General features: G+C 46.5%; 1 protein-coding gene across 9 annotated transcripts in view; it reads right to left on the minus strand.

Annotated features, from left to right (window-relative positions):
* The window catches only part of Svil (supervillin), a 193,409-nt gene that overhangs the window by 39,543 nt on the left and 132,898 nt on the right, over positions 1-20,968 (minus strand). For 4 of the 9 annotated variants that reach the window (XM_021236005.2, XM_021236006.2, XM_040755346.1 and 1 more), the window contains 11 exons: positions 20,308-20,388; positions 17,711-18,580; positions 17,182-17,346; positions 16,567-16,601; positions 15,995-16,056; positions 15,246-15,385; positions 13,840-13,935; positions 12,041-12,278; positions 11,148-11,724; positions 10,107-10,332; positions 3,091-3,214 (listed from right to left, as the gene is read on the minus strand). In XM_021236005.2, coding sequence (XP_021091664.1) covers positions 3,091-3,214; positions 10,107-10,332; positions 11,148-11,724; positions 12,041-12,278; positions 13,840-13,935; positions 15,246-15,385; positions 15,995-16,056; positions 16,567-16,601; positions 17,182-17,346; positions 17,711-18,580; positions 20,308-20,388 — 2,614 coding nt within the window. The remainder of the gene's footprint in view (positions 1-3,090; positions 3,215-10,106; positions 10,333-11,147; positions 11,725-12,040; positions 12,279-13,839; positions 13,936-15,245; positions 15,386-15,994; positions 16,057-16,566; positions 16,602-17,181; positions 17,347-17,710; positions 18,581-20,307; positions 20,389-20,968) is intronic. The other 5 variants (XM_040755350.1, XM_040755349.1, XM_040755352.1 and 2 more) reach the window with 3 other exon arrangements.

Genomic DNA, 20,968 nt, shown 5'->3' on the forward strand with positions numbered 1-20,968 from the left:
CACTAAGCCATCTCTCCAGTCCTGCTAGTGTCTAATTTAGGGTCTTACTAGATACTCAAAGTTTTAAATTATCAATATGGCATTAATATAAATAGGAATTTATTTTGTTTTTGTGGTATGTGTGTATGTGTGTGTGTGCACATGCAGAGACCATAGGTCAATTTTGGGTGTCTTTTTCCAGTGTTTTCTACCTTTTATTTTGAGACAGTGTCACTCACTGAACCTAGAGCTTGATGATTAGCTAGACTAGATGGCCAGCAAGTGTGACAGGGTGACAGGCACTGGCCAGGAGTGTGATAGGGTGACAAACTCTCATCAGATGTGGCTTTTATGTGAGCACTGTTGATCAATAACCAGGTCCTCATGCTTGTGTGACAAGCATGCCACTAACTGTGCCAACTCTCCAGCCTCTATTTTTCTTATTTTTTTTCTGAAACAATGTCTCACTCTGTAGCCAAGGCTCTTCTGAAACTCACCATGTAGCTTAGATTTGTCTTGAACTTAAAGCAGGCCTCCTGTCCCAGAACCAGAGTGGGTGTGCTGGGACCGCAGGTGTGTGTCACCATGCTGGAGTGTGTTCCTTTCTTAGGGTGACTGCTGGAACATTTAAATTCCTGACATGCTTCCTAGCCAGGACTGTATGGATCTTTATGGGAGGGATGGGCATGACTTAATGAGACCTCCCTCAAGCTTGTCTCTTCTGTATCTCCACAGCTGCAACCCTCATCTGTGTACCAAATACCACGACCTAGAAAATGTTTGGTAACACAAATGTGTGCTATTTGAAGGATTCAGAAGCTGGGGTGTGAATGACATCCAGCTGTTTTGTGCCTGGGTGTAAAAATGGATGGTGATGGCACCTGCTGTCCTGCAGCTACCCATGGGCAAGTCTAATCTGGCTTAGGCAACAGGCTCTTGTCTGGTTGTGCATGTCACCAACGTCTTCTTCCTTTCTCCATGGTGGCATTCAGACAGGCCCTTGAAGTAACTTTTCAAGCACATTTAGATGGGCATCTCAAGAAACACCAGATTTAAGGCCCTGTGCTTACCTCATCTGAGTGCAGTGAAATGGTATAGTTAAGTAGACTGGCAGCCCTTGGGAAGGAATGAACCCATGTGCTGTTGGAGGCATCTGAAAACCACTTGACCTTCATAAACTTGAGATTTCCCCATGTGAGGGACAAAAGCCTGAAATAGACTGGCTTATTTTAACTTCAAAGAGCGTATTGTCTGGGCCAAAGTGAACTAGGCCACTGAAGAGCCTGGGAACAGGGAGCTCGCCATGGCTGCAGGAATAGAAGCTGAGCGAGCCCGAGGTGGTCCTGCACATGCAGGTGCAGGCTGTGCCTAGAGCCCCGCTCTTTCCAACACCAGGTTTTCTATCCCAAAAGTGAATGCAGGGGTAGCCCGAGTCTCTCGCCAGTGGGAGCGTTAGTCAAGTGTCTGGGCAGTCCAGACCCATCCTCTACCCACGAGTTCTGGAAATAACACGAGCCTTCACTCTCCTAAGTAGATGATGCACTTCTGCATGGTCCCTGGGTATCCATCAAACATGCGTAGAGCTTCATTTTTGCTTTTGCCTAACAGAAGGTGACAACTTTCCAAACAACTGCACTGGTAAGTGACATCATGTACAGTTAATCTCTCGGCTTCTTAGGTATATGCTGAAGTCATTTTTGGACCAATCATTTCAAGGCTCTCTTTTCTTTTTGTGGTATTTGGGGTGGGCACACAGCCTAGTACATCCCAGGCCAAGCTCTTGACCACTGAGCTACATCCTAGCCCTAAGATTCTTTTAAACAAAGTTGTAGGCCAAGGAATAAATTATTTGAGTGACTTTGCTTTTTTCACCTTGAAATCTCAATTTTATATACATACTATTTAGCATCTAGGGGCAGTTAAAACCATTATAAATGGCTGGGAATGACATGTTTTTTTTGGATCGTCTTCAATATCATGTATGTCTTAGGCTTAATAATTCAAATATATTTTACAACCGAGATCACACATGGCTAGGAACTAAATGTCCTCAGTCATTACCTTTAACAACACAGATGTCTCGAAAAAGAGACCTCAAATTGCTATTCCAGTACTGCCTGTGTGAACATAGAAGTACTGTGTTGTATGGGACCCTCACCCCACCGTTCTGTGGGCACACTCATTTTCATGTATGTCTTTAATATGCAGAGGTCATATTCAGAATTTTTCTCTCTGGCACTATTTTTCTTACTATTATTTTGTATTTGTCAGATGGGCTTTTACTATGTTGCCTGGGCTACTGTCACATTTCTGGAGCCCAAGTGGTCCATCTGACTCGGCCTCTGAAATCACCAGACAGGCATGAGCCTGTCCTGGCTTCAGGTGGCTCTTTTAGAAGCCTCCGTGATCCACTAGCAGGACCTTAGTATGTGTGTGTTTGTGTTTTCTACCTGAACACTTTAGAAGATTCTAGAAGCTGATAGTTGGGTGTGGCTCAGGTGTGTTATTCTGCCTCAGCCAGCAAGCATGCTTGTATTCGCAGAGTCAGTGGGCAAGGACATCATGGCTAAAGCAAGGAGTACCCGGCCAAGGCTGACAACCACGGACATTTGTGATTCAAAAAGCCATCAATATGCCCACATGAAATGCTTGCACATGTCACTTAATTTAACTGAAATTCATATATGGGCCCTCAATGAAAGCCATACCTCATCATCATGAAACAGGCTTAAGATTAGGCAGAACGTTCTCATGGACCGCCGTTAGGCCCTTAGTTTTGATAAACAGGTCTTAAATCTCCTTGTAAGAAATTTAAGTCTGTGTTTGACATGTAGCTTATAAACTGTGGTGAGCTGTTTAATCACATTCTAACACCAGACTTCATTTGAGACTTAACTGTGAACACAATTGGAAACTGAGGTACTTGCTTGCTGAGGCAACTGTGTGGTGCTGGTACCAATCCTCGGCCTCAAGCCTTGACATCACAGTTTTAGCATCTCTGTGACAAACTGTGTCTCCTGTGGGCCAGGAAGCGCCAGTGCTCTACAGAGCAGGGGTCATTAAGCCGCATACACACATGCAAGTGTGGCGTTCGTGGGGTGGACACAGTACCTTCTTCCTCAGGGACTGCTCCGTCTCTTGGATGTGCAGGCTGCTGGTGGCTTTGCCATACTCCTGCTTCCGAATCAATCTGTTCTTCCAGTCTTCCTCGCCACTCTTCTTCAACAGCGCCAGCCTGGAAGGAAGGTACAACAATGGAGAATTCAGCACCACGCTCTTGGAACTCACAAGAACCTCATCTAAGATGTTCCCAAAGATGTTTTAGTTGGTTGGGAAGAAGCTGAAAATCGACTTGTCAGGTAAAAGATGTCCATCATCCCAGTAAAGGAGGATACAACCTTTGTTTTCCTCTTGCCCTGATGCTGAGAGATAAAGGAGAGAAAAAAGGAACTATCCTCAGTGAAATGTCTTCTAGTGACCCGTTCTGGCCACTGGGTGAAATAACACTTAAAGATGAAAGCAGAAAACACCAAGGAAAAAGGCCTTAAAAACATAAAGAGCAGGCATGCGGAATAGCAGAGGTAATTCCCAACCAAGTAAATTATACTCATGTATGGAAATGTCATAATGGAATCCTGCTTGGTACAGTAAATATACACTAATTAAAAACAGAAAGATACGGTATCATACCTCAACTAAAGGTAAACTATGATGTCATCACTCTCTTCTATTCTCAGCCCTGGTCTTTTCCCACCCTAGACTGATCCTGTCTTTACCGTGTGTCCTTACGCACAAAAACTACCTTATAAAAACCCATTAAAATTATTAGTTCAACACTCTCCAAGGAAAAAAAAATACCACAATAAGAATCTCATCAACAAGACTGTTATGAGCACACTTTAGCTCAGACTCTGCAGAACTTTATCTGAAGTTGCTTGCTCATTTGGTTCTTTCTGAAAAGCCATTTCCCAGAACAAGGGGATATTTTAGACAGTTATGCTATGATGAAAACACCTCAGCCATTTAGCTTCAATAGAGTGGGGCAGACAAAAGGGCAAACAGGGCATATGAGATTCACTGAGGCTGGTGTTCAAACAGTTTAAAGATTGGGGGAAACAGCGAAATGAGGTGATGAGGCCCAGTTCCCTGTGCTTTCTGACAGGATATGTCTTTGACCACAATACATGGCCCACAACTGTGGCTGCCAGGAAGCCAATCAGCTGAAATCTGGGTGTGGACATTGTTGTGGCTTGGACAAGAAATGCTTCCACAGACCCATATAGCTTGTACTGATTTTGGGGGGTGGTTGTGGAATCTTTTGGATCTGGGGCTTAGCTGGCAGAAGCAGAGTTGGAGGGGCGGGGCTTGAGGATTATAGCCTGACCCCAGGCTTAAGCTCCCTGCTTCCTCTAAAGTATGAGCAAGCTATGCCCCAAACTCTTGCTGCCATGGATGGTGGCTCCCTCTGCTGTGTCTTCCTCACCATGGTGAACTATATCCCCTGCTCAGCCCAGCTGCTTCTTGTCAGGGGTTCGGTCCAACCTATGAGACCCTTGGTTAGCATAGTTATTATCACTTCCACTCAGGCATGTCATTCTCCTTGCTGTGTTTGTCACTCATGAGCTGGACATGGGGCTCTCCAAGGCCCTAAGTACTAAATTTCCTGATTCTATTCAATATCTGTATTGGAGGCAGGACGCCTTACACTGTGCTAAAAGCTTATTCACTCATTTGCTGGCAGCTCTTGGATGGAATCCAGGGCTTCAAGCATGCTAGGCAAGTGCTCTGCTGCTGAGCTGAATATGATAAAAGAGTTTTTGCTAAGCAAATAACGAACTGAATTCTATATTAAGCAAGAATCCATTATCTTTACAAAATAATAATCTTTTATGCTTTCTATCCCTCTATCAAATAATGTAAATAAGCTCTGAAGAACTTCCTAACGGCTACCGAATTTTGAGATTTGGGTCTAGCCCCTCTTCAGTCTCTCTCTTCTTTTCTAATCTCTCTGTGGCAGCAGATAAGACCACAGAAGGGCCCATTCTATAAACTCACATGAGTTGTCGTATCGGTCTAATGCAGGGTTACACAGCTTACACAAGGCACCATTTAGCCTTAACGTCTATAGTTCTACAATGGTAACATGGCTACTTCATGTACTGGAACACAGAATCTGAATTGTTTCATATGTTTTCCTTTCAGTTCATACTAAATAATGACTATTATTTATCCTGTCCCAATTACTTTGAATGTGCCCATCTTATTGCAATAAGAAAAAGAATTTCAAAAAATCAAATTATTAAAAAGAAATAATCATGCCTGTGAGTTCTGATAGCATCAGGAAATAAGACTCCTAGCTAGTGAGCATGCCAGGCCCTCGCTCTTGCACAGAGGGGTACGTCTGAGCCATCATCTGGAGGAGGCATCTACATTGTCACTCACCCTGTCTCAGAACCAGCTACTCCCCCCTTGCTTTCCCTTTGACTCACAGCACACATTCTTGGCCTTCACCTCAATCAGACTGGATTCAAAATGACTTACAGAGGTCAAACCCTCCACCTCAGAAGCAGAGACTGTTAAAGACGATGTAGCTGGCAAGCAGCCTCTCAACAAAAGCATGGTTCTGGTGGGGCTGCCCTGAGGGACAGGAGACTAATTCAGAAAAAGCAAACTGTGGGATCTAAGATCACTGTTGCCTTTCTTATGCTCCTCTGACATGCACAGATGTCTTCAAGAATCTGTTTATTTTATTCTCATCATACAGTGTAGGAATCCAGGTGCAGAAAGGTCAAGGTTCCTTGAGTTGGTGGGAGAGGAAGCATGATTCCAAATCCTGCCCCTCCGAGTCCAAGTTATTTCCTTCCATGAGAAGTTGGTCTAAGCAGACACACCTATCTCTGCCAGGAAGAGCAGAGTCTTCCAATTTTCTTGTGATGTTCTCCCAGTCCTTTGCAGGATGGTTTCCACAGAGCCATTCCATTCTAAAGCCCTGAAAATTTGCTCCTCAGTATGCTGGTTCCTTTAACTTCCAAAGACTCCAGAGTAACCAAAATAATATGGGAGACTGCTTCAGTTGAGCCCACATGGTACTTGGCCCAGCCCTCACTTGCACAGTACAAATGATGAATAACTTCATAATAGCACACACTGAATCTGAGTGCATTATCCTGTCCCTTCTGATTTCCTATTTGGTGTTCAACAAGCTGTGGAGGGGGGCAGATCTTTCTAGTCTTGTTCTCTTCTACTCTGGCAATCTCATAGCCCTTCATCACCATTGCGGAGGGCTAAGGTCTGGGTCAACACATGACATAAATCCCCCCTGTGCAGTGCCAACAATTGTCAGCGCTTTTCACATCTGCCAAGTCTGAGGGCTATTTGTGGGCTGTGATGTGGAGAGCTGGGGCATCTGCTTAGTCTGAGGCTCCATACCCAGTGACTGGTATAGTATTAGCCTGCTCACACACTGGCCTGGCTCAGGGCCAACGAGACATGTGCTTACCAGCCCTCAGTGGGAATGTCTATGGCTCTTACCACAGCCCATGCTCTTCAACAAGAATTCTGGCTGGAGAGCCTGCTGGACGAGGACAAGTTTTTCCAGGCTCATAGCAGGGATGGGTCAAGCAAGGGGCAGGCAGACCACATGCCCCTCTTGTCAACTAAGGTATTTGTATTTCCTCTTTAGACATGTCCCTGCCATGGACTTAAGCTGAACTGAGCAGCACTGATGAGTAATTGCATTAGATCTTGGCCTTAGCTAATGAGAAACTCGAAAGATTTAACTATTGGTAGTAAGTTTCTTGTCTGCATTTGGCTTTTACTGGTGCTGAAGACTAAACCCAGGACCTTGCACATCCAAACAAGAGCACCACACCAAGCCCTGGCTCTCACCCTTCTTATATTTTCTTTTTCTTTTCTTCATTCGTTTCTGTCTTTTCTTCTGATGGTATGCTGTGTGTGCAGGTGAGCCTGGGGTCTGCCTACCTTGTTTTACCTGTGAGCACTAGGGTCAGAGACATGTGCCCTTACGATCAGCTTCTACATTCATGCCAGGGATTCAAACTCAGTTCCTGAGATGTGAGCAACAAGCAGCTCACTGCTGAGCCATCTACCCAACCGTTTGCTTTTAATTATTTGGATTTCTCTGGTGCTGAAGACTGGGGCTGGAACCTTGTAAATGCTAACAGAGCACTCTACAATGAGACAGACCTCCTGCCCTTCTTATCTATTAGGTGGAAGACAGCCATAGCTTGAGTACAGTGTGCCTCTCCTGTCATTAGGCGGTATCCTGAGCAGACCTTCAGTGGGTGAAGAGATGCCGAAAGGGATTAATGCCTTTTTCCTGGGAGTGAGTTTATGCTCTGGACTCTGGGTCAATTACGAACGAGCTACCTGCAATGCACGGCCACCTCTCTGCTTTGCTGCTCTCTGCATAGGTGTTTCCCCTCTGTAAGCAGATAGCAAGTGTCCTTCAAAAGGCTCATTAGTGGCTGGAGTCAATCCTTTTGAGTTGGTGGGACCACTAGGGGTCAGCCTCCCTCAGTGGATCAATTACTCCCCTGGTGGATTTGGGATTTCATGGCCTTTTTGGGAAGTGGTAAATATTTCTATAGGTGGGAGAGAGGAGTCACTGGCAGTGTACCCAGGGGCAGTTTTGGCTCCAGCCCTTTCCTTTCGGCTCCCTGCCTCTGGATACACAGGAGCATCAGGGCTAGCCAACAGGGGACTGAAGTCTTTGAGACAGTGACAGAAACCTCTTCTCCTTCAAATCAGATACTGTCACAGAGAGGAAAGGTTTGACTGACTCGGCCCAACCTTCTTCCATGTTCTAACATGTCACAAAGCCTTCTACCTGGTGTGACTAAAGATAGTCTTTGATTTTCCAGAACTGTGAGCCCAAGCATATTGTTTTGTTCTTCAAATTACTCAAGCCTAGAAATTCCTTGCAGCATCAGACTTGAGAGGCTGAGTCAGGGGCAGATAAACAGATAAACAGAGGCGGGACTCTCTATCTCACAGCAATCTGAGGGCTCACTGATACCTGAAATTTGCCAGCTCAAAGTCAGAACCCGGAATTTGCTGGGGAGATATGGATATAGGCTGCGTGGGGTCCAGAGGAGTGATGAAGGCGCATGCACACATGCTTAGGGCATTTGGTGGCAGTCAGAGCACAGAACTTGACACAGCCCAGTCCTTAGTATACAAGAGACCCAGGCAGTGAGCAGAAGGACACAGCTCATTATGACTCATGACAAAGTCTCTGCTCCTCGTTGCAGACTCTTGAATCTGAAGGGGAAAGGGTAATTTGAAGCAAACCAAATGAAGAATGTGTGAGCAGAACTGGGCATAGTGACTGCCAGCTCCAGGCTCTCAGAAGATGGAGTCAGGAGGGTTGCCTGAGCCCAGGGATTGTGATCTTGCCAAGTATAGTGAACACACAGTGCTGAAGGTGCTGGAACCATGTCCCTCCTGTGGTAAATCAAGGCAGTCAGAACAGCTGGACTAAGTAAGGCTTGAAGACCTAGACTTTTATATGTCACCCCAGGAAAGAAAAGCAATGTCCAAATAAATGTTTGAACAACACCCCTATTCTCAATAGGTCAGGCTTCACATTTAACAAAGAGAAGGACCAGAGCCCCTCACTCTGGGAACCTTCTCATGTGAATGGTAAAGACAGATATGTAGGTATATTCAGGGATGTACACACAAAAGGCACAGGTGGGATATTTCCTATTGATGGATGAGATATATCCTATTGATATACTTTATGACACCAAATGTAATTGCATGTGTTAACAATGAAATGGAGAAGCTGAATATTTAGTAAGTATTCCTGACAGGATTCTGAACAGACTCGAGTCAGGAACCTCTCTGACAGGTTCTGGCTCTGGCTAGGCGACAGGTGCATGCTACCTTTACCCCATAAGTGGGCTCATTCCAGACCATTTACACGACCTGCACTGGCATCTTGTAACCTCACCACAAAGCCTGGTTAAGAAGCTGTGCTCCATAGTTGTTCAGCTTTAAACAGAACAGCTTTTCCTCAGGGTAAAACTCACAGAAAGAGACAGATGAAGCAGAACTTACTGAAAACAAGCAGGTGAATCAAGAAACCCCACAGCTAATGTCTAACAAAAAATTTCAGGGCTGGAGTTGCAGCTCAGTGGCACCTGCTAGACTCTGAGTGAGATCACCGGCATGGGAGGGAAGGGAGGACGGAGAGCAGGGAAGGGAGGATGGAGAGCAGGGAAGGTGGGGAGGAGGGAGAGGAGGGAAGGGAGGATGGAGAGCAGGGAAGGTGGGGAGGAGGGAGGGTGGGGAGGAAGGAGAGCAGGGAGGGTTAGGTGGGGGTGGGGAGGAAGGAGAGAAAGTAGGACAGGGATGAAGGGGAAGAGGGGAGGGAAGCAGAAAAAGAGGGAGGGGAAGGGGGAAGAGGGAAACAAGAGAAGAATGGAGAGTGAGGAACTTGGAAGGAAGGAAGGAGGGAAGGAAGGAAGGAAAAGAAAATTTCTAAATGCTTGGCTGGTGGAATGGCTCAGCAGGTAAAGGTGCCTGGCATTAAGACCAATCATTGCCAGGACCCACATAATGGAAGGGAAGAAGTTATTTCTGCAAGTTGTCCACTGACCTCTACACATATTCTATGGCACACATTTAAGTACACACACACACACACACACACACACACACAAATAAGTAAATACAATAAAAATTTAGCAAAAAAATAATTCATCTTATTTCCTGTAAAACACACCAAACATAGATTCCAGTCTCAAAGACTAAGATCTCCTATGTGAATCTATTTCATTCTTTCTTTATTTAACCTAGACAGTCAGAGGATAATTGGACCTGTAGTTTGAAACATGTGTTTCTATAGGAGAAAGAGGCAAAATCTCAGCTCCCAGAGAACTGGATATGAAATAATAAACAGGGATCACAGACAAACGAGGTATCCCTGTTCATTCTTCCCCCAAGTCTGGACTGGTCATCTCTCTAACTTTGCTAAATTAGGTGCCACTCATATTCATATGCCTTGGTTTCCCAGGGTTTTCTAGCATTCCGCGTCCTGGTGCAGCAAGTCTGCATCCCTCCCCAACACTGCCTGTCAATCACCAAAGGGGCTTACCTACCTTTCTTTGATTGACATGGTTTTGCTGGGTGAATCCAGGAAAGTCTCCCCTACTGGCACTTTGACCTCTCCAGCAGCAAACATGGAGCATGGGTTCTTGAAGAGCTTCTCTGCTAGTTGCTCAGAGGAATCCTGCTGCTTCTGGGACCCTGGGGTTTCTGCCTGAATAGGTACTTTCCCAGCAACCAGCTCTGTCTGCTCAGAAGCAGGTTCTCCAAACTCTGCTGCTGGAGAGAAGGAGAGAGGAGTCAGCATCACTGCCCCAGCAAGCATCTTTCCAGCTACTCACAGTCCACAGTGCAGGACCCGAGTCAACATCACTCCCCCAGCAGCATCCAGTCCACAGTGCAGGACCCGAGTCAACATCACTCCCTGAGTCAGGCTGTGGGAGTATGGCAGGTTACCCAGGCCGCTGGGGCTTATGCAGACCTGCAGTTCAACTCGCTGAGAGAAACAGCTAGCCTGTGTCAGTTGTGTTGCACAATGGAATTGACCTCTCTTGCACAGTACTCCTCATTTCTAGTGCACTGCGCTCACAATCCAAGCCCATCGCAGTGCACATGCTATCAGGGTGTGTGAATGGAAGCTGCCTGGTCTGTGCAGACACGCACCAATCTGTGTGGTCAGAGTGCATGCAGAGTCTGGAAAGCATACTGCTCCAAGTCCTTATTCCCTGTACTGCCTGGGTGCAGGACTTTTGTGCCATCAACTTAATAAAAGGGGTCAACCCAGCCAAGGAGCTCAGAAAGCTACTATGTGAGTTAATGTCACCGAAGTTACCCGAAACCCTTTTCAAGGGTTTTTAAGAGCTGCAGCCAATTTTCTGTTATAGACTCCGCCAGTTCACTGACTGTGTCCGATTCAAGGGGAAGAGAGGTCTGGGGAGAGGAGGATGACTCACTGAACTTCGATCCATTCTCGTGATAAACCCTCTCTAGATGTAGCGAACAGGAGCCAACGTGAACAGAAGCCAACGGGACCATGCGCAGCAAGTCTGTCAGACCGCAGAACCCTTAGAAAGCCGGAAGCCACAAGGCCTTACCTGTGAGTGAGAACTTTCTCAAGACGTTCTCCACATCTACGTCCTCCTCCGAGGTCTGCTTGTCCCTCCGGTCCAGATTCTCTTGCAAGCCGCTTTTAGCAGTGGAAAACCCCTTCACCTCATCACCAAGGTGGGAGACAGGAGGGTTACCTCGCTCTACGCTCCCCCTCCTTAGAATGGCATGTTTCGGCTCCTTCTGGCCATCACCCTCTCTGACTCTGCCAAGGATGGAGTAGGAGGGCTCGGCTTCCTCCTCGAAGGCTCTGTATGATTGAACGCCACTGTCTGCTGCAGTCAGAGTGCTCTTGCTTTCTGCCTCTCCAGACTCCCCCAGCATTCCTTTGCTCCCACTGGGCTCTGCCAAAGGCCGCCAGGCTTGTGGTTTCAGAATGCTTCTAACTGGAGAGTCTGAATTTTCCACGGGAGAAGAAAGCTTATAGTCAGTGGTACTTGCGCCATCCTCAACAGACGGCTTCGTCCTAAGGTCCCCTGCGTATGTGGGAGCAACTGCAGAGGCCATGGTAGAAACAGATGTATTCACAGTGGGGGAGAAAGAGATGAGCTTTCCACTCTGCACCTGGGAGGACACAGTTCAGGGACATCATCATCTGGGGACTGGAGCAGGTGGGCATAAAACACCTGTGCACAGCTTCCCACCTCCTCTTACTGGAAAACCAGCCTGCACATTTATACACACGGAATACATCACAAACAATCTTCCAGGGAAGCAGCTTGCCTCGCTATTATATCCTCCAAAATGGACTCATTCCAAGCAAGTTATGAAAGCAACAAGAAAAGCAAACTTGGTATGGTTCACACACACACACACACACACACACACACACACACACACACACACATCCCTACACTGGAGTTAGATCTCACATACTCACCTGCTCCACCTCTCCAAGGGTGACCGGCTGAGTCTGATACCTTGCGTTCATCCTTCTCTGCCGTATGTCTATTCTGTTTCTGGTGGAAATGGCTTTGGAGACTGGCTGGGACAATTTGTTAAACAAGGCCAATTTCTCTGCTAAGCTCAGAGTGGAGGAATCAGGTTCGCCTGGTTCAGCAGACTCTCTGCCCTCATTTGCCTGGCCCCTGGCTAAAGCCTTTTGGTGAGCCTGTAACCTAGAGGGAAGGAAAGAAAAGTCAGCCACTGAGACAAAAGCAAACAAAAGCCCACTACCAATTCGTTTATTAACTGTCTTAAAAAGTCCCTTATTTTGGAAAGGGTTGCCTTTCCCTACATGGACTTGGGAAAGGGACAGGCTAGCAAACAAGACGGTGATTAGCAGGGTCAGTTTGGAACTAGCACCATCAGTTCTAGCACAGGCAGACCTTCAGCTCTGAATCATTTCTATGAAGGAAATTTCCTGTTGAAGGAACCAATGTCAGCCTGGATCTAGCTTCCTACAGAGAAATCCCGGATGGCTCCTATCACAGGGACTAAAGGTAAAGGCAGAAAGTTATTACCCAGGTCAGGTCAAGCATCCTCTACAGATGCAGCAGTTAGGAACAACATGGTCTCCTGACAATGACATATTCTGCAAAGCAGGGTTTTGTTTTGCCAAATGTGTGGTTTTTAAACATACTTGTCTCCCAGGTTTCTACCAATTTCAGAAGTTGTTTGCATCTAATTTCAAGTTATTAAACATCCCCCAAGCCCCAGCTGGGATTACAGAGCAGGGCAGTGGTAGTAGATCTCCTGCTTAGTTTGTGCAAAGCCCTGGGTTCGATGCTCAGCTTCACAGAATAACAACAACAACAATAGTAATAATAATAGCTTCCACTGATAGGGAGAGGAGGCTTGTAGCCCAGGAGGTCAGCTCGATTCCCAGAAGGTCTACAAGACAGTATTGCCTCCGCCCCGGAAACACTCCCCTCCACTAAGGATGCTCAGCCTTTATTCTAATTAGTCACTGACCCGCAGGCAGTCCTAGACCAAAGGCCAGTCTCTGTGTCCAGAGACATCATGAAGGCAGTGAGCGAGAGCAAGCAAGGTCACCCGAGGACCGGAACCTTCCAGGGGCTCAAGAGTACAAACTGGGAGGGCCAAAACATCTTTCCCAAGGCAGCCCTGCTTCTGGGTCAGGCCAGTTTATTCTAACTCTGTCACTTTATGTCTCTGAGTCTCACTTTTAGCTTGTGTGTTTTGGTTCATCACAGTTAAGACAAAGGGGATATAAATTTTTTAAAACACCACAATTTAAAACTGAATGCTATTATGTCTACAACCAGTCCTAAAATCTAATGGCACTGCCTTTCTATTCAAATCAGAAAACAGGAGTATTTGGTTTTAGTATGGATTTATGTGTATACATACTAAAAAATAACTAGATCTTATCAACATTTCAATATCCATGTTAATGTTCTGTTTTTAAATTAGTCTCTACTTGTTAGTATTTTAGAAGAAAAATAAAGTTTTTTTATGTTAAAAAAAGATGTGTAAGTGAGTTAGTATGATCCTAGCACCAACACAGGAAGCAGGCAGATGGACTACATGTTTCTCACACAGTCATGAAATTAACAGTACCTCGCACTATGACAGGACAAAACATCAAACATTTCAGGGACACTCACTGCACTGACTTGTTTGTCAAACAAATGAAAGGCATTCAAGGCTTCCAGATGCATCTGCTGCCCAGCACCTTGGCGCTGGGTGCCACATGCAGCTATGTGTGTCCGGTACCTGGCAGGCTGCACAGAGCTTCTAGCTACAGTGGGACTAGGAAGTCTCGCCATTACAGGGTGGGTGACCCCAGGACACGAAGCAGGGATAGGTTCACTTTAAAAGCAATGGCCAAAGGAAGAGCATTCATGAGGAGAGAGAAGAAAAGAGGCGTTAAGGAAGGCATAGCTGCAAATCCAGAAATGCAAAAACCAAATATTTTACCAAAAATATTTGCTAAACACTTTGAGAGAAAACAAACCACAAAAGAACTTGGGAAAGCAATACAGACGGAGGGGACAAGAGGCAGAGGCTGTCCAGAGTAAATGGGACAAGCAGAGGCGTAAGCTTGAAAAGGAGTCAACTTAGAACAAACAGTCTCATTTTCCGAAGTCATTTCAAAAGCTAGTGTCAACCACGGCCACTCAGGAGATTCCGGCTGCAGTTTAGAACAGTCTCAGTTTAGCTTTTAGAAGCACTAGTGGCCCTGTCAATCAACGTGCTCATCGAAGTAGACCCACTGAGTCATGCCAGCCAGTTACTTCCCTCTCCTTTATTGTTTTGCTTCCATGGGTGTCTGCTTCACAGTGTTTACCAGCTAATCCATGAAATTACTTGTTAAACGGATATGCAAGGAGGCTAAGGTAAGCAGACAGATGTGCTTGTCTATAAACGTATTGAGAAAACGAAGAGCCTAGGCTCAGATGCAGCTTAGTGGTAGAGCACTTGCCCAGCACGCACGGGGTGTGTGAACCCCAGGATTGTTACAATCGAACCAAGTGAAGGCTGGCAACCTCACAGCAGGTTCCAATAGCAAGCCTGCAGTCAGAGGTTCTTCGGGATTTCAACAGTCCACAGAAATGTTTTTTTTTTTTTTTTTTTTTTTATCAAAACAAGTAAGTAGCCGCAGTTGACTGGAGCTGCTAACTTTGAATGAACCAGTCAAGGCAATCTGAACACACCTGAGCAGACTGCCCAAATGCGGGCCTCCCAAGGTTTGGAAAGTGTCCAACTGCCAATTAATTTTTAGACACTTTGGTTATGGTTTAAAAAACAAAATAAATGCTTATCGCTTAGAGATATGCACTACAGTATTTAAGGATGAAATGTCTGGGTTGTGGCAGAAGATAATGCATGTGGACATATACTGCCTAGGAGCTGATAGTCACGAACCTGGGACTCACTATGGTTCACCTCCTTTCGTGTTTTATATTTCCATGGTGAAAGGGTACAAGTGCTTCAGAGACAGCCCCAGGACCTACATCCCATTACTGTTCAAACAGCAGAAAAACCAAAACAAAAATAAGTATGAAGTATGTCCCTCTCTACGGCTCCTAGCTAAACTGCCTCATTCTTACAGAAAACTCTTGAATCTCCCTTTAAAGATGACAGCACAGGCCAGGCTAAGAGCTCCCCCAGAGACGCACGTGGCTGCGATGACCACTTCCTCTGTGGTGATGGGCTGGGTGTGAGAGCGGTCCTTTAGGCGACGCAGCCTTTGCTCCACAGCCGCATTTCTCGACCGTCTCTTTGGGACATTGTGTTCATCAAATGATTTCTCCATTTCCTGCAGTTAGAAAACATTGTAGAATCCCCATGAATTCAAAGAAAAAAACTGGGGTAACAAGGAATCTGTCTGCTGCTCTTCTGAAGAATCCATACGAGGGAGACCTGTGAGAGGACCCTGCCATCAGAAGTGAACACTTCAGGTTGGAGCAGCTGGGTGGTCAAACGAGTCAAAGCAGACCCTGAAGCTTGGCTCTAGACGGTCTGCATTACAGGCTCAGTCCCCAGCTTGGTACTGGTGGAACGTAAGAGGTAGGACTGAGAGCAGGGCCACCCCTGCCCCCCAAGATCCCAGAATCCTATCTCTTCCTCTGTTTCATTCCTGCCACCAGCTGGTGAGCAGCTCCCCCCACCACCTCCTCACAGGATCGAAGCAGCCGGACCAGCTGTCATAGGGCAGAACCTCGGAAGTACTGTGCTGAGAAAAACGTTTCTTTTTTAGAAGACGTGATAGCCTCAGCTGTTCTGTTACAGTAAGGAGACGCTGACTAACTCGGCACAGGGAGAGAACAACAGGTGGAGAGGGTGAGGAGGACACTGAGGCTCCCTGTGAGCGAAGCTTCCGCGGTAGGGGTCATGGGCTGTAAGCAAACCATGCGGCACACCTTACCCTGAAAAGCAGTCTCTTGGCAGCGACACTCAGCTTGGCCCGTTCATCTACCTTTTCTTCATCTGTAAAAAGCCACGAGAGGAAAACTGAACATTATCTGAAAGCGCAGGCTTCCGCCCTCTGGGAATGCTTTTCAAGACTGACCTGGCGAGCCCTCGCATCCAAGAGGAGGTGAACTGACTTCACAAATGGGAAGTCTCCCCATCACGAGGAGCTCATGCTTTCTCATCGCAATTCAAACCAAACTGTGTCCAGACCGGTGACGCTTGTTGTAAGTCTAAGAGGATCTAAGGAGGGACCTTAGGAACAGACTGCCTTGCAGTCACCAGTGAGACCCTCGTCTTTAGTCACAACGGCTGCTTTGTATTGCTCACTGAACAAGCCTCCTAATTTCCATCAAAACCTAAGGGAAGGCTGATTTGAAATTTTCACCTAGGGTTCATAGCAAGGCAATTTGGAAGAAAGCAAGAACCTGATAGGCTCTGGTTTCATCTCCCGAAAAGCCCCAGATCTTAGGTCTTACATCTAATCTGGACAAGATGTGGAAGAATAAAAAGAAAAGAGATACTTGCCCTCAACCATTGGCACCTCTGAACCCGAAGGGTACCTAGGAAAGACAGGAACAGATAGTGATGATGATTAGTGGTGGGCACAGAAGCTATACATGAAACATGATGCAAGTAACTGTCTTAAAGACTTGGCTGGGGCTACCAACAGTTGTTAGCTGACACGGTGAAGCGTGAACACACAACCCCAGCCTGGTGCGTACCTTGTGGGAGAAAAAGTAGTACCGACAAGAAGTTATTACGTGGGACTAAGGGCACATTTCTGGTGAACCTTATGATTTCTATACATCAGCATATGATGACGTCATACAAAAGTGTAACCACAAAAAGTAAGCTGCTTATAAGATGAATGCAAAATCCCTTATGCTCAATTCAGACCCTGGTTTAATGAAAGCACAAAAAATGAGAAGCACTGAAGGAAGAAAAGTGTTTCTCCTCACCTGATCTGTGGTCAGTTCAGAACTGTAGTGGACATTCTTTGGAAATACATTTCCATAAACAAAACAAGTATCCTTACAGCTGAGACGGAATTATCTTGGAATCCTATGCCAACAGCATCAGGCCCACCAGGGTAGTGAGAACCCCGTGTTTGAATTGCTGGAAGTACACACACGTGCCTACCTATCCGACTCCTTTCGCTCTGCTGATGTTATAGGTTGAGTTCTAAATCGCTCGGAAGTTTTTCTATTTTCACCAGGAGAAAGGTAGCGTCTTGGTTTCCGAGACCCTCTCTCCCGTTCCGTGGGCAAGTCAATTCCTTCAGCTGACCTCTCAACCCGGGATTGGCTTTTAGGACCACAGGGCAGCGAGTGCAAAACAGGGAGAGGGAGAGGGAGAGGGAGAGGGGAGGGAGGAGAGAGAGAGAACAGAGGAAAGGTTTACGCGTCTCAGTGGAAGACACAGAGCACTAGGTTCTACATGCTGCTACCATGCGCATCGCACCTGCAGGTGGAACATTCCAGAGACCCACTCCTCCAGATCCCAATTAGTAGGCAGAAGCAGAATGGTAGTGTGTGAGCCATTTGCTGTACACTCTGCCCTGCACACACTTGTGAGCTAAGCTAACAGGACACACCACGGGTGGAGAAGTGAATCGTCTGCCAAAGACGTGCAAGTGACATATCGGAAGGGTGTTGGGAACATCACCTACAGTTCAGGTTTCTTGCTGGCTCTGGCTGACTCCAGAAACACATTTCGGAGCTGGGCAACGGAGACTCTGGTGTCCAGCACGCTGGCTTCTGCACCAGGCCCTTCTGCCCCGGAACTCCGCAGTTCCAGCTCTTGCTTTGGGACTGCATCCTTGTGTCTGGGGGCCTGGAGCTGAGGGGGGCCCGTGTAATCAGACAGGGAGCGGGCCAGGACCTTGCGCTTCTTTGGAGAGGCCTCTTTTGTGTGACTGGTCGATGTGGCATCTTGGGACACAGGACCACTCTGAACATACAAAACCATTTCACTCCGGCCAGTTCTCTGAGTGGGCTGGTGTTGAATTCGCCGCTCCCTCTCTGGTTCTACAGCGATGGAGCGAGTGGTGGACTCATCCAAATCTTCATTACCAGAGGGGTCTTCGTGGCCTCTCACCAGGCTGTCATCTTCCGAGGTCAAGAATGATTTGGGGCTCCTCTCCAGAGTTTCAGGGGCAAGTACATCTTTTGCTTTTGATTCACAGATATGCAACCCTGAAGCATCCCTCGACCCACCTTCTAGAATCTTCAAGGTAGTAGATTTTATGACATTTGGGGTGGTTGACTCTACCCAGCTGCATTCAGATGTGCTTCCTGGCATGTCCACGGTCACCAGCTTGACAGCATGAACAGGATCAGCTGGCAGGACACAGCTCCGGCTTGGCCGTATTGCGCTTACTACCTTGCTGGGGACCCTATCGAAGGCGGAGCTTTCTGACTGGATAGACAGGAAATGCGCAGGTCCTGGCTGCTGCCTCCTCTGAATTAAGGACTCTGAGGTCAGTTCAGGGCTGCTGCGAGCACTCTCCTCTTTCACCATTTTTTCTCTAACTTTAACTCTTAAGAAAAAAATAGGATTTATGTTGTGACGTGTAGTAATCACCCGAGGGGAAGGGAGCATGCACAGAGCACGGATGGCCTTGGAATCAATGCAGAGAGAGCAACGCGTGGAAACGCATTTGGGTATTGAACACAGACACCTAGTACTTGACAGTTAAGTGAAGTGAAATCTCCAAATCTGCATTCATATTCTAGTGTGGCCCCAAAGTCTCCCCACCCAGGGAAGCCGAGTCACATGCTATCCTGCGGGGTGAATGGGCTTTTTCTAATGAAATACCTAGCAGCCCCAGGAGGCTTCATTCAGGCGTATCACTGTAGGCATTAGTGCACAGGAGGCAATGCCTACGTCAGGACTCTGTACAAGTCCAGACCCAGGAGTGGGCTGTGGGGGTGGCTGGCTGCACCAAGGAAACACACTTTTGGGGGAGACAGCCACTTCACTGCCCCACTGGATATGTATGTGGGCACTTATGATTCCTTGTGTTTCCAACTGAGCTACATTGCTTAGTCACCTCTCAAAAAACTAAGTACATACTCGCAGGCTTTTGATGCCAACCTGACTATGTCATCTGAACCCAAGCCATGGCCAGTTTGGATGTCACTACTCACGACCACACCATCACAGGAATGTTAGGAAGAAGGCATTTTTTAAGAGAATCATGAGCCCTTAGCCCCCTCTCATTGACGCTGCAGCCTAATTAAAAACAAACTTAGGAGGGGTTGTTTGTGATTTTTAAATATTTGACAACAAAACTGAAAATGATGTCAAAAGTTACTGACCATTCCCATCTCTGCAGAAGCTGGCTAACCAAGAACCCTGGCTTGGGGAACCTTACCTGCCCTTCCCAGGCCCAATTCTAGGAATTACACACAGCTTTGGGGATAGGAGAAGAGACTCCTTGGGAAAATGTAAAAGTCTCACTTCACTTAGACGGGTGAGTGAAAGTGACTGTTTATCATTTACACATTATAGAATGGCCCCATTAGGCTCTATTCAATTCCTACAGCATGCTTTGTTTTCAAAGAGCCATCAGACTTCCTCGAGGGAACACCAAAGACACACATAAAGGTAGTTACTGCGGGTGTCTGGAAAAAGCACTCAGAGCTGTCACTTCCCTGAGACAAGGCAGCAGTGGCTGCTGGGAAGACTGAGCTGCAGTCAAGCTCCCTTGTGCTCCTTATCTGAAGCCATCTCAAGAGAACAAAGTCTGGGTCAGAAACTCGATACACAGGACCTTTGTCTGGCCAGTGACTTGCTCACTCTTAGCTTTTCCGCCTCTCTCCATCATGAAATGATTGAAGTATTTGCTGCTAGGCCACATGCCCTACATTTAACTATTGAAAACTAGCTACTGGTTTAGAAACAGGCAAACTGAAGCGGGTGCAGAAAAGGGATGAGGGCAGGGGAGGATGGCCTGCAGGAGGTGTTCATCACTGCCCCCTGCTGGCCAGTTCTGAAGCGAGTTGGCGAGAACGTGAGCAAGCCAGAAAGCGTGTTGAGACAGAGACAAGTGAACCAAGACAGAGGATAAGTGTCAATGTGGACAGGGCAATCTGGGAACACACGACTAGGAAGCTGCTTACTTTTGAAAACATGGTTTTCTGAGACGTTGCAAAGAGGGAGAGGAGCACAAATGTCAGTTAAGTGTGGCAGGGCAAGGAGAGGTGACAGGAGTAGGAAGACACCCACCATGCATCAGCCACACACTTCCAACCTGGGCTGTACCTGGAAGGCCAGTTGATAAGTGAAGGTGTATCCCCTTCGGCATCTTTTTGTAGAAACCACTCACGGGTGGCCTTCCCTGTACTACCATGTACAAGAAACAAAACTTGAAGACATTGCTATTAAAATGCTGATGCCCACGCCCACATCATTTCACTATAAGCAAAATCCAAAGGTTGCTTTCAGTTAAGGTGCTGAAGCTGGCCTTTGAAAAGACAACGTACATGGTGCCTTTAGAGTTTACATTTACTTCTTGGAATTTCTTGGTCATTTGGCTCACCACAAAAAAGCAAGAAGTGAAAATACATAAACCTAAGGCCACTAGGAGAAAATGAGTTTTAGTCACTGACATGAGTCTGTTATAGTCATACTCTGGGCACACTTATGAGAAGTTGGGATTAAAATATAAGGCAACTTAACTTCCATAAGTTTCATTGAGGCACACAGGTAAACACACAAATATAAAAAGTGTCCATGCAAATGGACACACACCAAAAAAAGGGAGTAAATAAAGAGAAACTTGGTGAGAGTGAATCTCGTCTGCTGTTACACATTTCCTTTTATGCCCTTTTTTCTTTATCAGTTACAAATGTCATTTTGTAACCCGATCAACAATCAGACAAATGTTTATTTAACTCCTATTAGGTATAAAGTACAGCATTAA

This window comes from Mesocricetus auratus, unplaced genomic scaffold, assembly GCF_017639785.1.
Source record: "Mesocricetus auratus isolate SY011 unplaced genomic scaffold, BCM_Maur_2.0 Super-Scaffold_100013, whole genome shotgun sequence".
NCBI classification, from domain to species: Eukaryota; Metazoa; Chordata; class Mammalia; order Rodentia; family Cricetidae; genus Mesocricetus; species Mesocricetus auratus.